Raw genomic sequence first — 16,318 nt, 5'->3', positions numbered from 1 at the left:
CCTCTTTACCTATACAAGGGAGCAAATTCTCCTTCCTGAAGGAACTGAAAAGCCCCAGGTAGATTTTTAATGTCATCCAGGCCAGTCACATGCAATTGGGCTTAATCAACATTCTGAAAGCTGTTTGTTTCCTCTGTTATGAAGGCATTCTGAAGTGAAGGAGAGGGAAAGGCCCTACAGAAGCTTTTGGACCTGCGCACTGGCTAGTGTGGAAGTCTACCCCCATACCTCTGTGCTGAATTGTTATCCTCTGCTCGGAAGCTATAAAAGAGAGTCTGCTTGTGGTAGAGATGGAAAACTGTATCCGTACTTCCTTCCTCCTTTTCTGGGGCAATGGTGAAACCCAACAAAGGCAAACTTTCTGTGGCAACTTTGTCCTGAAAGCAAACAAGAAGTGAACCAAAATTTAGAGAGAAGGCTTGTAACAGTTTGAGGGCTCTTTCTGAAAACCAAATAATGACATAACCCCTCTCTGACAGGGCTGCAAAAGTAGTAGTGTGAATCTTCTGCTGGACTGCTGGCTCTTACCTAAACAGAAGCAGTGCCTGTGTACTGCACATGTTTATCTAGTCTTAGTCCTGAACTTGAACACCACCTCTGAAAGTCCAGTTCTTCATGATCATCCACATGGCCATGAAGGTCAAATTAGCCATTACTAGGAGGCAAACTAGAGGTTATTGAGAGTATGGGACAGTACAGTTGCAGTTCTGAAAGCCTGAGACCCACTCCCAGTTATGTTCCTTTCAACCATTTTTATTTGCCAAGTGCAAGTAGTAGTCTTTTTGGTACCTTGTCATTTCCTTTCATAGCACTAGCAACTTTTTTAGAAATCTGCACTGTCTCAAACAGCATACTTGCTTTCCAAAATGCTGCTTTGAAATTTCTGAGCTGGTAATGCAATTAATTGTTAATTTACTCCCAAGAAACATCCATGAATTTTGCTTGCCAGACACTGCTTTGTACAAGAAAACAATAAGCCTTAATCGAATTGAAGTTTAGCTGTTACTGATAGCTGCAGTTTTGGTCCCTGTATTTAGGTAATGTTTTCTATATGTGTATGTTGCCTTTGCCGCTGCTTTTAGAAGCTAAATTGCAAACTGGGAATGCAAAGTGTAATTAGCCATCTGTTGTTTCTTCCCTATTGTTGAACCATAAATGATCACTTTTAAGGTTAGCAGAGGAAAGGTAAATGTATTGGATACAGAATTTGATGCTAATGGTCTGAATTGCTGGCCAAATAATGAAGTCTCTTGTGCCTCAATGTCCCCTTTAAACAGATAAAGAGAATGTTGCTTCATGCAACCATCACAGTGGTGATTAAAGTTTAAATAATTGATGTTTGCAAACTGTTCTGAAGGCTTAAAGTACCAAATATTGCTGTTACTACAGTTCTTGCATTGTGTCCTTTGTTCAGCAAAATGAATTTTTATGCTTCTGCTTATGAAATTTGTCAGTTATAACCAAACTTTATATCACACTTACTTCAAGTTTATTTGTATTGCAGCTATTCACAAAGGAGAAGAAATTAAAATAAGAAAAGGGACTGGGAAGAGGCAAAGTACATAAAAATGATCTAGTTGATATCCAATCTCCTTGGCTGTAAGGAGAACCATACAGGCCAATACACAAGGCAGTATTTTCACCTCTGCAGACAGCCTCCTGTCTTTCCTGTTGGTACTAGTAGGACAAATATGTCCTATTTATACTTGCAAAACTATAAGATTCTCCTCCCCACCAGAAATAGATCATAGCACCATCTATCTACAACATATCTGGCAGTTACCAAGTGCACCAGAGAACACCTAAGGACCTTGAAGTCTTTAGGTGTAAATTTGTAGACTAAGGTTCACAGTGGTTGACAGTATATAACAGCATGAATAGCAAGAAGTCAAATAATGAAGGGCAGTTTGTGAAGAGGGCTGCCGAGGTCCAGTGAGGGCTGTGGCTGGGCCCCTCAGCAGAGGACAGCTCCCTGGGGACTCAGTCTGTTAGGATCAGGTCTCAGAAGGCAGGTAGTTCTGAGAACTGCCATCTATACCTTTCACATTTACTTGTGCTGCCTGTAGGGAGTAAAGAAGGGAACTCAGATAGGAAACTATTTCAAGTCAGATTGCACAGTACCTCATTTGCTATGTAGGTGTAGAGGACTTTGCCTTTGATAACAAACCAGCGTTTCTTCCAGTGTCTTTTGCCTCTCTTACATCTGCTGAGGTAACCACTGATGGTAGCTCCCTCTCCTGAGGCTGCCACCTGGAGCAGGATAGGAGAAATCAGGATTTGTAACAGCAAAGGCTTTTCCCCTCCTGATTATGCATGTTTGCATCACACCAGATAACCAGGTCTATGTCTATGAAACCATAAGCAGACCATTAAAAATACCGAGCCAGAAAAGATATAAGCATGGTATTATAGTTCTTTAACTGTTTGAAGATTTCTGGTTAAACTTAGTTCTCAGTAACTCTGATGGAAAATATCCAGTTGAGTTGTTACTGAGGTCAGCAAGCTTACAGTTGTTCTGAGAAGCTGAACTTGTCCCTTTTCCCAGGTCTGGTTTTTTTGGTATATTAGAAGTACATGCTTCCAGAAGGGAACTACAGTCTTGTGGCTGAACACTTCTAAGGTGTGGGTATATTTAGGACTTTGCAATGGTTTTACATCAATTCATGTTAATCACTTGACTATGACTTGGTTTCATTTGTGAAATAATATTTCTGAGAAGTTACCCCTCTCACAGAAGTATTTTGAGATCTAAGTGCTTAATGTTCTTAAAGATCCAGATTTTGAGTAGATGGAACTATACACAGACACACAGTGTATGTTATTAGTTACAGTAGTAAACCGCAATAGTATTGGATTTAGAAACAAAGGGCAGGGATTCAAAACCAGCTTTTGTAGCATTGACACGAGAGACGACTGAGCATTAATATAGTAGTGTTTTGCAGCAGAACAGAAATGTTCCAGGACGTGGCTAAAGTAAGTTAGAAGAAGTTATGGAGCAATGCTGTTGTGAGACAGTTCATATTACTAAGTGCTGCCTCCTGGTGGATAGAAAGGCAATGCTTTTTTCCTAATGGGGCTGAACTTTTGCCTGCCAGTTCTTTCAGTATTCAATCTGTGTGTTTGTATTACATGCTTGTATCTTTGGCTCAGTTTCACCTCAGCACAAACCTCAAGAAATTCCAGTGTCTCGACTATACAATGAGTTCAGCAAGATGTTTTCACCCTATTCTCTTTAATACAATGACAAATACCTGCTGATTTCAGTGAAATGGGAGTACCTTACTGTGCTTGAGTTCAATGGGCAACTTAGCTACCTAGGCTACCTCAACATGATTGGCACCTTGTTCCTGGAAAGAAAACTAATATAGCTGGAGAAATCCTGGCCCCATTGAAATTGGTGGGAAATTTATTTGTTTACATTGGTGGGATCAAGATTTTAACCATTTGATTTGAAATAGTTTGATTTGAGCTGGAAGAAAAGTGTCTGATTAAACATGTATGCTCCTGAATTGATTGCCAAGGATTACAATCTATTCCCTAAGTAAGTGGTATTTCCTTTCTCTTTAAATCAAAGTAAGATTTCAGAATTAAGGTTCTTGTCAAAAAAGGTAACTGGTCAACAGTATATCATGCTCTGTTGATAATTGTCATTGTCTGTGATCTGCCTTGTACTATCTAGTACCTTGAAGTTGTCTTAGTTTTCTAAAGACTTCACAGGCTGATGAGCAAATTAAAGTACGCTGCTCTAATTGAGTTTCTCAGTGGACTCAAGAAGCTTCTGTGGCATCTTCAGAGCTCAGAATATTTTGTATTTTAAGCATTATTGTGAAAATCAGAAAAAAATAATTGCATGATGAAAGTAGACCAGGGCATGGGCTGAGCCCACTGCATGCAGAATAAATTATAAACATAGCTGCTGAAGTATAAGCACACAGTTCTCTGCAGTTCCTTGCCTTTCTCAGGCAGCTTGGTCCTACCTCCATAAGAGCTGAAGGGATCTTCTTCTGTTTCTTAAAAGATGAATAATGAATATTGTGGAAGACAGAGGAGAAGGCACTGCTTGAACACCTGGATGAAGTTGGAGGGAAGCTCACACTTAGTGGCCGCTCTGCAAGATTAAGAAAATTCAGAAAGGGAAGGGGGAAATGGATGAATCGGTATATATCAGACTAGGGGTAAAAGACACACAATACACTAATACAAATGATTAAGGAAAATGCAATGCCTCCTCCATAGCTGGTTTTTATTTTAGCTTTTCTTTCAAATCACCCCTTTAAGTCTGATTAGATGGGTGGATTTCATAGCACCCTAGGTTAATGGTAATAACCTACAGCTACTTCAAAGAAGCCTGCAAGAAAGCTGACAAAGCACAAAACACAGCTTGTTTTCTTCTAATTTAAAATCAGCATTAAGCAAATGGGTTTTCCGTCTATCCCCTCTATGTTTGTAATACCTTTGCAGGATAGATTCACTAATGGGGCATTCTTTCTGTATGAGCCATTCTCTTTGAGTTCTGCATGGGAGACAGTTATTCTGTCTGTGTCAATCTCCATTAACCCCAGTTGTCTGAGTTCATATCTTCATGATCTCACTTTTGGCAGCACGCATTATCTGGAAGCTCTTAGTAAAACACAGCATTGTTTTAGCACAAATCTGAGTTATCACTTCTTGGATACACAGTGGCTTGGGGATGCTTTTTTGGCTGTTGTGACAGCATCTGTTCACGTGTTTGCTTGGCTACTGTGAATTTCTTTAATCAGGATGGAAAAACTAAACTTCATCTGTCCCTGCCTTTTTATCCTTGACAGTATAATGTGCCTATTTTAGAGATTGCCTACAGGAGTAGTTGTGCAAGAACATTATTTCCTGCTCATTCTCTGTTCATATATATATAACCCCTGCCCCCCCTTTTATCTTTGATTTGGATGTGTATTTAAATCAGAAATGGGACTTACAGTAGGACAATAATACAGAGTTCTAGTTAGGCAGTAGCTCTTCTGCTTTGAATTCATGCTTTCATCTGTAACCAGATTAACTCCCCATGTAGAAAACCTCTTAGTGACTCTGCATTTTACCTTGGCACTTCTTGTTGTAAAAGCTACAATATGGATGAGGACAGTGAGGAACTCTAAAGCCATTGCTTTAATGTATAATTCATTAGAAATGACAGGGAAGAGCTATCACCTATGTAGCATCACAGAATAGAATAGTTCAGTTGGAAGGGATCTACAACAATCACCTAGTCCAACTGCCTGACCAATTCAGTGCTGCCCAAAAGGTAAAGCATGTTATTAAGGGCATTGTCCAAATGCCTCTTAAACACTGTCAGGCTTGGGGCATCAACCACCTCTCTAGAAAGCCTGTTCCAGTGTTTGACCACCCTCTGGGTAAAGAAATGTTTCCTAATGTCAAGTCTGAACCTCCTCTGACGAAGCTTTGAACCATTCCTATGTGACCTGTCACTGGATACAGAGATCAGTAACTCCCTCTCCACTTCCCCTCCTCAGGAAGCTGCAGAGAGCAATGAGGTTGCCCCTCAGCCTCCTTTTCTCCAAACTAGCCAAACCCCGTGTTCTCAGGGGCTCCTCATAGGACGTAGTTTTTATTGTTATTCTGGTTTATCAAAAGGCCAGGGGAGCCCTCAGAGAATCTGGCTTGCTAAAACAGTTTTAGCTGCCGTACAGCCTGGTACTCCCGGGACCTCAATACACATGCCTCATGCTTGTAATGAGAAATCCTCTTTAACAAAACACAACGTGGTAGGCAGATCCTAAAACCTCCCCGTTATACAGGCAGGAAATGGGTTTGTCAGTTTTGCCAAGAATGAAGGAACCTTACCTCTCTTCTTAAGTTCCATATAGCAGCTATCACAGACTTTGGCTGCTTGATCTTTGAGGTACTTCATAGGGTACTTGTTTCTTGAACAATTTCGACATACAATCTGTTCCAGCAATGAGAGATGCAGGTAAATATAATTTAAATTCATATATATGCACATACAAAACAAATCCTCTGAGCTGGTTGGGAGAGGAAGATGGATAGTGGACCAGATATGACACTCTCCTAAAACTGTGGCATTCAGGGTAATTCTGCTGACTGAAATGTGATTGCTGTAGGTTTACACTGTTGTAAGCCAAGCAGAATTGATCACTGTATTTGGTTGCACACCATTGCCGTGCCCATCTCCCCAGAACTTACACCTTCCCTACTAGTGAATCACTGAAAGGTCACTTAATATTACTTCTGTTTCCATAGCTTTGTTAGTAACATTGTTTTCTTAAGCAAGCTTGCATGTTTCTACTACCCCTGTGTAGGTACAAACTGATTTTCTCTGTGGAATTAGAAAAAAGATTAAGTAAATGCTTTTTCATACTAGCAAAAACTACTGGTAGTTTGATTAAAAAAAGAAAATCACTGAGGCTAAAAGGCAGCCATGGTTTAAAACAGGACTGCAGGTTTCTGTCTATAAACAAATCTCTACAGTCAGTGATAAAGGGAAAAAAACAAGAAAGCTTATAGATCCCCTTGGCTTTAGGGCAAAAGGCAGCAGCTCTTCAATGGAGCACAGAGGAAACTTTCCCTTTGGTCACTGACCAAACCATGCTCTACTGCTGAGTTTCTTCACTTTTCTTGGAAGATAATTTTACCAGCTGTTCTTAGGGTCAGGACATGGACTAGATGTGCTACTGCTCTAGTCCAGAACAGAGTGTTTTAGTGTATTGCTTCATTGTCTCTAGAGTTAGCTGTATGTCGGACACAACGGCTGGACTCAGCAACGATTATCCTCTAAGCCTTCAACTACTAGCCTGCCTTTGGGAATTAATTTGACACTCAAGGGAAGGTTACTGTTGTTCCTACTGGAGTCATTAGAAACCTAATTAGTAATTCAGGTTCTGTGAGAAGTCAAATTCTGGTCTTGATGTTGCTACAAGTTTGCAGAAGTTACAGCAGTGGCAGCCGGTGTCCCAGAGGTGTGAATAAAGCCTCCCTGAGAAGCTTGTACAGCTCTTACCTTCCCACAGGCATGGCAATGATGTCGCCTCAAAGTGAGGGTGAAGTCACAGCCACAGTTCATGCACATCATGACATGGGACACAGGTACCAAAGTAGGAGGCCTCTCACCCAAGGGTATTCCAAGCCTTTCCCTTAGCTTAAAATCAAACAAGAACAAATGAAGCCGCATCCACACTTCCAAAGTACACTGTCAGCCCTGTTCCATCACATACAATTCTCCTCTCATTTCAGTCTACCTTCACTTGCTAAGATCCCCAAATTTTCTAATTCCTAATGTACATTGTAAGTGAGATACAGATGCTTCAGCACTGAAAGACTGTGGCTGATCAGTACGTGGTGGTGTTAAAGCCAGGGTCACAACAGGTAAAAATCCATGTAGATCTATTATTGCTCAGGCACTGATGCTCTTCCACATCAGACAAGTATCTGATTCATTGCATATGCAAATTGCAGGTAAGAACACGAGTTAAAGCCATGTTTTTATTAACAGCTTTTGAAATAATATCCATAAAAAGCTCTATAGCTTTCAGTCGAGAAGGGCCTGAGCTCTTTGTGTCATTACACCTTGGGACAGTTTTATGATTGCGGAAGAGATAGTAGAGAAAACAGTAAAACCAAAGATTAATTTACCCACACACAATCCAAATGTGATCCATGCTTGCCATGGCTGATCTGAATATATGTAAGCAGCTTTAGAAAATGTATTCACTGTTCCTATTTCTTGGAATGTACCGCGTTGCAGTGTTGTACAGGTGCCTTTGCTCCAAGCCCAGGGAGCCATGATCAATGTCGAACTGAATCCAATCTAATAAGCCATGCTGAGAAGCTGTGTTGCTTCAGGTTCAGCACCAAAGTATTATGAATACCCCGCTGTCAGTTCACAGCAGCTTAGTGTTTGGCACAAGTAGCGCAAGCTCTTGAAGTCCTCCCTGAGCCTTTTCTTCTCCAGGCTGAACAGTCCCAGCTCTCACAGCCTCTCCTCAACTGTGAGGTGCTCCAGTTCCTTCTTAATCATCCTTGTGGCCTTTCATTGAACTCTCTCCAGCATGTCCATGTCTCTCTTGTACTGAGGAGCCCAGCACTGGACACATCACTCCAGGTGTGGCCTCACCAGCACTCTTTTTTTCCCCAGTTAGTCTTATTTAGTAAAACTGGGGTTCTACATAACCTAAAATAGTTTTTTTCCTTTTTGTCAGATGCATTCTTTGCCTTCTTAACTGGGAGTAGTACAACTGAAATGAATGAGATAGCAATAATATACATCAATTGTGCTGGTACAATTAGAATATTGCTGGTGAGGTTTGCACTGGCAGTGACTTTATTGTGTATATGATATTAGTGTAACTAATGGGTAGTTTTCTTTTCTTAAAATCTGCGAAGTTTGTAGCTATTTTTAGTTCATCCAAAATAGTTACCCCTTAGAACAAAATAGTCTTCCTCCAGAAGAATTCCTATTTAAGCAAAGACCACAGAGTATAGAGTGTGATTAACATTTCAGAGGTGGCCCATGAGCTGTGAGGAGCTTCATTATTTAAACTTGGCGTACTGGTTTAAATGAAAATAGTAAGAAAGTCTTACTACTAGGAACTCTGCATTTTATAACCCTCCTCCTTTCCCCCCTCTCTCTCTCTCTCTCCCTTCCCCCTTCCCCTTTTAAGCATTAAAAGAGTTGGCCTCCTTTTACCTCCACGGTGCTGTGGAAAGTGGAAGTGTTGTGAGCTTTGTAGTCATCTGGGATGTGTCTGCTGATGCAGCTGTACCAGTCATCCCTTTCCGAGCAAGAGCTGTGGAATGAAATACAGCAGAGCAGTCAATGCCATGCACAGCAGGGACTGAAAGAAGCTGTTTCTGGATCAGAGGAGAAAAGCTTCACTTTATGAATGTTTCCTTTTCCCCACTACTGCATTGAACTAGTAATTTTCCAACCAGGAACAAAGTTGACTGTTGGACATATTCAGCGGGATGATTAGTGTTGGATGATCCATGGTTAGGACTGTGACTGAGAAGGAACTAAATGCCCAGAAAATTTTTCAAAGTAGTCTCTTACTTTGCTATAAGCTGCTCAATCCTAGATCACATAGGACAATAGGAAATGTCTCTTTTGTCATGTCTGCCCTAGCTTTTAGGTACTCTAGGGCATGTAGTGTTGGCATGGGTTGCTCAAAGTAAGTGTGTTCATGCTCATCTCTACAGTGGGATGCTTAGGTGATCTGCATGTTGGGAAATGCAGAAGTCTGTCACCCACGGTAGAGATGTGAATGCTTTCATTTTCCTCTAGCTCTATCGCAGACAATTTCCAGTCTCCTGGCAAGAGGCCAGGACAGCAATTTGGGAAGGAAGTTCTGCATTCCCTCTAGTTGCAGTTATGCATGGAGGCCAGTAGTTCTCTAGACTGGCCCCTAGATGCCCTCTTTGCGCAAGGCAAAACAGCGAGCGCTTTGCTCTTCTCTGCCAGTCTAGCTATCCCAGAAAAGCAGCAGGGCTCTTAGTGCCTTTTACTTCCCAGATACATTCGCTCTGTTACAGCCGTAAGCTGTCCTGCCGGTGTTAGTTGGTTTTCCTGCTGTGACTTCAAACTGTGTGCTTCCTGTCCATCTGAAACTGTGCACAGGTCTAGCTGTTCCCAGCATCAGTCACAGGAGGGAATGCGACTCAGTGTGGTCTCCCTTTCCCGAGTCATACCAGCCACTCAGATTAAAGCTACCCACTAGACTTTGTTGTAAAATTAGCAGTGGCATCATTGCCAGCTGCTGTTCAGCTGTGATTTCCTCACACTGTCCTCATGAAGGCCACCAAACAAGACATCTGAGAACAATTTTTTTGCGGTCTTTCAAAAAAAAAAAAAAAAGAGAGGAAATGCCAGATTTTATCAATGATCTCTGACTTAGCATCCCTCTGCACCATGAGAATAAGCTCTTGTCTGAAAAACACCAGCCTCTGTAAAATTCAACAAGCCTGGAGCAGAAATTGGAGCAGAAACTCTGAGCCAGTGTATCTACTGCATATAGGCTAACCTCTGCAAGCTAAGGGGCTATGTTACAGGACAATCTCTGGCAAGAGTCTTTATTACTACCAAAAGTCAGGTCAAGTTACACTTTCTAAGAAATCTGAAGATGTCCCTATCTTCCAGACAAATCATGTTCACAGCCTGCAAAGCACTAAAAGATGTCCTGGCTTCAACCTTTCTCTTGCTAATTCTGTCTTGGAAATTTTCTTCACTTGAGAATGGAGATATGATTTAAAAAACCAAAGGAAATCATGGCCCATATAGTGATGTAAATTAAAGCCACTTTGGGAAAGACAGGTAAGAGGGACAATCTGCTATTAAAAGCCTGATATCTAACTGGCCCCTTTAACCTCTTCTTCACTCCATTAAACATCTCTAGGCAGTAATCACAGGTTATTAGTGTCTAAATGTGGGAATACCACCTGTCTGCTGATAAGTAAGATAAATTATGTCAATTGTCACTGGCCTGTTCTTCATTAGCTATTTCATTGGTTGCATGAAGGTTCAGAGGAATTTTTGCTGAACATCTGAGGCTCGGAGAAGCTCAGACCTCGATTCACCATTGCCACATTTGGTCCTTGTGTGATTTTTGGGCTGCAGCTTTTGTGCTGAGCTATCAGTTATCTGTGTTGGCTCATATAGTCTTCCTTAAGCAAATAGAAAGACAGGGTCAAATTGTCACTGCAGTCTCCTGGACAGCAGGGGACATCCATGGAACACAGAAACTGGACTGGGATGGGATGGGATTTTGTCGCAGTGCTATCACTGTCACTCTGAATTAGCCTTTTAGGGAGGTAATGCTGACTGTGTTCTCCCAGTGCTCTGGTATTTTATATGAGCACCACATGGTTACCCCTGTGTCCAAGAAGCACATTTTTCAAATGCAAATAAAGGTAAAAGAGCAGTATGAGCCTTCTCCATAAAGGCTCTGTGCTCAGATCTGTTACCAGCTCACTGCAAGCCAATAACAAGGCTCTTTGGGCGAGCGAGCCATTTTCAGCAGGAGATATAAAGACTTTACAGTGCCATCTGCTTATATAGCCACGCTGACTTCTGAGCTTTGGTCATCCTCATTCTACTGCCTTCAGTCCCTGGCACTCATGCCGTATTTCCTCAATGCGTTTACCTTGTCTCATACAAGTGTAAAGGCATTGAGCTTTGGGTTGTCATTGTTAACAACTGGCCTGCAGTGCAGACTTGCAGCATCTTGGTGTGAGCGGTAGGCGATACAGTCTTTAGGGACGCTTGAAGCCTTCTGGTATTTTTCTGTCTTTGGTGCTCCTTTTGGTTAGTGTAGCAGGCCAAGGCTGTTGTGCAGTGGGGTTAGGAGAGCATGCTGTCCCACTGGTGTGTCATCAGCTCTGCCAGCCAGTACAGAAAGGGAGAGGAAAAACTGTTCTTGGGTGACTTGTGGCAGATCGGTCCCAGAATAAGCAGCACAAGGAAGGGAAAGGGGCTCTATCCCAGTGCTCTGATAAGAGTCAGCCTCCGTCTGGCTGTTATCAGAAGGGCAACCTTAGTCTCAGGCCCTGGTTCTATCTACTACCAAAGAAACACAGCTTGCAGTGGCCTCACATGCTTTGTTTAGGCTAACTAAGCACAGACTTGATATGAGTACAAAAGGCAAAGAAACAACATAACAATGCAAACAGAACATCCCAAGCTTTTCACTAGGGATGCCAACTTCAGTTGCCCTGAATAAAGGGGACATGCAGCAGTTATTTCCCCTCTACAATTCCGAAGGACTGTACACATCCTGCTTTTGTAACTGGCAGCAGGTAATTCAGAATTACTGTGTATATATTTTGAGGGTTGTGATGAGTGTGCAGCTCTAAGAAAAGCTCAGATATTTTCTCATTTGCTAGTTATAAAAGGAAATAGACAAAAAGGCTTTGACAGGTATCTGAGCACTGCCCACAGATGGCAAGTGCTCTGCGAAGGATGAGCACTCCAAATTCTGATTCTGAATAAGAAAGTGCCCTCCCTGTCTTTCTATTGCACTGCGTAATTTAGGGAAGTGTGCTGTGTTTCCAGCCATGCTGTAGTTGGAGACTGATGGTGGGAAACTCAGTACTTAAAAGCATTGAAGATCTTGTTATTTGGAAGACTTAATTTTAATACCACTGCTAGTGTGCTATGTCTTTTGTAGTAAACTTCACCTGAAAATGAAGCCAGCCACCTTTCTGCTGTAGCTCTAGGTAAATTTGCAGGATAATTTTGGGCTAGAAGCATGAAAAAATACAGTACACTGCTGTGTTCTGATCAGAAACTGATGTACAATCTCTTTCTGGCATTAGCTTGTGATCCCAAGACAGAGATCCTGACTCCCAGGTGCAATCAGTACTAGCACTACACAAACTCATTAGTGAAATTCCTTTCATTAGAAAGACCCATGACGTTGCCAGTAAGGTTTAATTTTGGCTTTGTCCTTTAAGCACTATTAAATGCTTTTGTATCTATTGCATGGTATTACCTAATTACTATTTTCTCCAGCAGTTTTGCAACCCTAGTGGTATGAGGTAACAAATGAACTTATAAAAGGGAGCTATAACATACTCTCAGTGTCACAGGGAAAAAGTGTGAAAGATAATGGAAAGGACTCAGTCTTCTTAGTAACAGACTTTCTTCTCTTTCCTTTCTCTTTAAGATGTTATCAAGAGCCAACTTCTAATCTTTACCCAGTATATGAGTTGAATTAGTTACAGTTTATGAGCTTCACATTTATAATTAATATCTTCATTGTGTAATCAAGCACTCAGCCATTGTCTGTCACGCTAGCACAGACTGAAATTGAGTTAAAAAAGAATGAGACACCAGTTAAGTCTTGGGTGTTGGTTAGACTAATCTAGAGATACAGCTCTAGAATGTAACACCCTCTGCCATGGCTGTTTGGGGACAGTACCTTGCTGACAGGGTCAGGCAATATTCATCATATTCAATCTTCAGGACGTTTTGGGCTTTTTCTGTCACTGGGCGGCTGACCTAGAAACAAATGCCATGAACATGAATGTGGACATGAGTTAAACTGTCTATAACCAGTACACCATATAAGTCTCAATGCATATGGATCTATGATGTCCCAGCCATCTGTTTCATATTTCAATGCAAAGAGATGGGCAGGTAGGGTTTTCTGTCTTTTGTATTGGTGGTGTAATGAGGAATGCTCTCTATTTCAATATGGTGGTGGTGCTAAAGGAAAAAAAGAATTTAATCCAACTATAAAGGTAAGGATGAAGTATCAACAGGGTTCAGTTTTAATAGGACAAGCTTAGGAGATGTTTAGTCTTACCAGTGTCAGAACATTTTGGGCAAAAGTTTTGGCTATTCTTGGAATGAATGGAAATAACTTTCTTCCTGGCATGCAGACATTACACAGTGAAGCACTTCAGTTCAGTGAATGCCTGTCTGCAGCAAGGCTCTTTAAGAGTGAAAAAAAATACTTTAAAGCTACAGCTCAGCTAAAACCTTTTCCCTGCCATGTAGTGTATTCGTTGCCAACTAATAGCAACAGCCACTTAGGAGAAACATAGCTTCATGGTACTGATATGTTGTTATTAGAAAGCATCTATTATGCCAGTGACTCAGTGTTTCAAATGTGCCCCAACAAGTACTTGCTCTGCAACTCCTTTTCACTTAACAGTAGAGTGTTTTGGCGATTCCTACCCCAGCTGGGAACCCATAGTGAGTTTTAGACTATCAGGTCTCTAGGGTGACCAGCCTGCCACCTTTTCATAACACCTCAACCCACCCATGTCATTCCGCTGGAATTAACAATTAGTAATTCTCATCTTGCATGTTTCCTAGATCCCCAAACTCCTGATTTGCCACTTCAAGTCCTCTTTCACATAAATACAACTTGGCATATTAGCTATAGAGCAGTTATGAAAGTTCTTGGCGGGAGGTAGGTAATGGATGGCTAGGTAAGAAGCAAAGACACCTCCAGCCCAATATCTCCTGTTGCACAGATACTGGTGCCAATGGATGCTTAGGGAAAGAGTGTAAGAACAGGACAATTGTGTCCAGTTTCTGTAATTGGCAATTTAGAAATTTACTGAAGAAAAGACCATGTTTATATCATTGCATGTAATAGCTCCCAATACACCTTTTCCCCATAAAGTTTGGCTAATCACTTTTTGAACCCATTAATGCTTTTGATGGAAACAGTTAAAGGGCACATGAAAACCATGCAAATGAAAGCTTATGTAAATTTTGAGTGGCAGGAGTTTAAAACCAGGCAGACTTAGCCCTAGTGAATATGTTGTAGGGAACAACCATGTATTGGCTGGAGACATGAAGAGAGGAATGGACAAAATGGGGTAATAAATCTTTTCTGTCTCCAGTTTCATGATCAGATGGTAAATCTGATTTTGGCTTGTATTATTTATGCAGCCTGAGTAAGGCTGTCTTACTAACTCACAGCCTTATAGATAATCTTTTATATGTTTGCTTTATATTATTTTTCCTTCTACCTCCTGTAAGAGGCAAGGGAATCCCCTGGTAACAGGTCCATCCCCTATTTCCCCTTGTCCTCAGCTGGATATGAGACATAAACCAGCAAACTCTAACAGCCCACTATACAGCTTTAATTCCAGCCTATAATACAGAGGCATTACCTTCATGCCTGACACAGCCAAGGTGTTTTTCAGTCTGTATTTGCCGTCCTTCTGGGGATATGTGTACAGCAGAACATCATTCATCTATATGAAGAGAAAGACAAAATCAATAATTTGCAATATGGCTTGCAGGCCTGCCCATTACTCCTGGGGGGAATACACAGAACAAGCAGTAACTTGATGAACTGCTAGGACTGTTACTAAAGACAGGCCCAAGCCACACAGCTGAGATCCAGACCTGCATTTCCACAAAACTCTGGGGAGTCTGCATCCAGAACTTTGATTTCTTCCCATTTTTGACTGTTGCTAATGGCTAAGCAAGTAGATAATCAGCTCTTTTTTATTCAGCTTGGGTGAAGCAGCTACTTGTTCTAAGGGCAATGCCATGTTCAAGTTGGGAAGGCAGGCTCTGCATTTACTACCTGGCAATTCCAACTAACTGCCCAGGATGCTGCAGCTCTGACTCTCTCGGGCTCCCCCTGACAGTGAAACTGCGGTGAGGCCAGGGGTAGGGCTGGGCTTCATGGACTTCCATTTTCTGGGCAAAAAGGAAGTGGAGGTGAGGAGAGGTGCCACAGTCTGGAGGAATGATTCAGGGAGGAATGGTTTGGATATTTGAGGGCAGTAACTGTACTTCACTGCTAGCAAAACTCACCTAGAAATAAGACAGCTTTGCTGAGTCTGTGGGCTGCAGCAGAGACCACAGAAGGGCAAAAATAAGAAACTTTTTTTCATTTTATGACGAAAAAAAATCTGTACCTTAACACCCCAAATATTTCCATAGTTCTCACAGCTCCTTGCAGACTGCATGTTTTTCAAACAGCTTTATACAAAATGGCATCAGATCTTCTCTGCTGTTTGCCTAACTTAATCATAGACATTACTGCTGCCTTTTATCTTCGTGCCAACAAACAAATTTGCTGGCCTCTCCTTCCCTTACTACTAGAAGGAATACCAGTATCGGTGGTCCGTAACATTGCCAAAGTAACGCTTGTGTGTATGCGTTGTCTGCTTTACTTGAATGAGCACGTCATGTTCTCTTGTTGTCTTTCCCAGGCCTCTCACATCAGTACCAATATGCATAAACTCAGACAGCCCCTTGATTACTGTACTGGGATACTATGAACAAAGATGTGCAAGGCAATGTAAAACCAAGGCATAGGTAATACTGTGTGATGCCAGAGACAAGGCACCTTAAATGCAGAAATTCTCAAGAAATTAAAAAGTAGACACCAGCTTCACTTGGATTCCTCTGTGACAAAGACATTTAAATATAGCCAACTGGATGGTAATAATACTATATTTTGGAAGGAAAACTGTGATAGAGAGATGCAGAGAAGAAGGGAGGAAACTAAGGAATGATTTTGCAATAAAATAATGTATGCTGTCTGACTGGAATTGTTGGGGTCTTGATAGTACCGCCTGACCACCTAAAACTGCTGGTGTAAAATTTTCACTGATTTGCTTGCCTGAAAAAAAAAGGGGAAGTGGAGCCTTATGGATGTTTTCTTAAAAGGTCATAGTTCAGCTTTCTTACAGAGCAGGAACAATGGTTAAAGAAAATGACACAGAATTAATACTCATGGGATTAAATCCTTCACCTTGGACTTAACAGCAAAACTGTTGTTGCCTTTGTTATGGCCATGAGTTCACTCGTGGACACCAGTTCATTAAGTAGCTGTTT

At 41.5% G+C, this 16,318-nt stretch overlaps 1 protein-coding gene across 1 annotated transcript in view; it reads right to left on the bottom strand.

Annotated features, from left to right (window-relative positions):
• Positions 1 to 16,318, bottom strand: part of FGD5 (FYVE, RhoGEF and PH domain containing 5) — a 105,429-nt gene that overhangs the window by 620 nt on the left and 88,491 nt on the right. The window contains exons 12-19 of the mRNA XM_072876117.1: positions 14,635 to 14,718; positions 12,924 to 13,003; positions 8,699 to 8,798; positions 7,013 to 7,150; positions 5,839 to 5,941; positions 3,978 to 4,108; positions 2,122 to 2,250; positions 229 to 377 (exon numbers count right to left, since the gene is read on the bottom strand). Of these exons, the coding sequence (XP_072732218.1) occupies positions 229 to 377; positions 2,122 to 2,250; positions 3,978 to 4,108; positions 5,839 to 5,941; positions 7,013 to 7,150; positions 8,699 to 8,798; positions 12,924 to 13,003; positions 14,635 to 14,718 (914 nt within the window). The remainder of the gene's footprint in view (positions 1 to 228; positions 378 to 2,121; positions 2,251 to 3,977; positions 4,109 to 5,838; positions 5,942 to 7,012; positions 7,151 to 8,698; positions 8,799 to 12,923; positions 13,004 to 14,634; positions 14,719 to 16,318) is intronic.

The sequence above is a fragment of the Ciconia boyciana genome, chromosome 11 (genome assembly GCF_034638445.1).
Source record: "Ciconia boyciana chromosome 11, ASM3463844v1, whole genome shotgun sequence".
In the NCBI taxonomy this organism is placed as follows: domain Eukaryota; kingdom Metazoa; phylum Chordata; class Aves; order Ciconiiformes; family Ciconiidae; genus Ciconia; species Ciconia boyciana.
The sequence above is the reverse complement of the archived record's forward strand: the minus strand, read 5'-3'. Positions and strand labels throughout refer to the sequence as shown.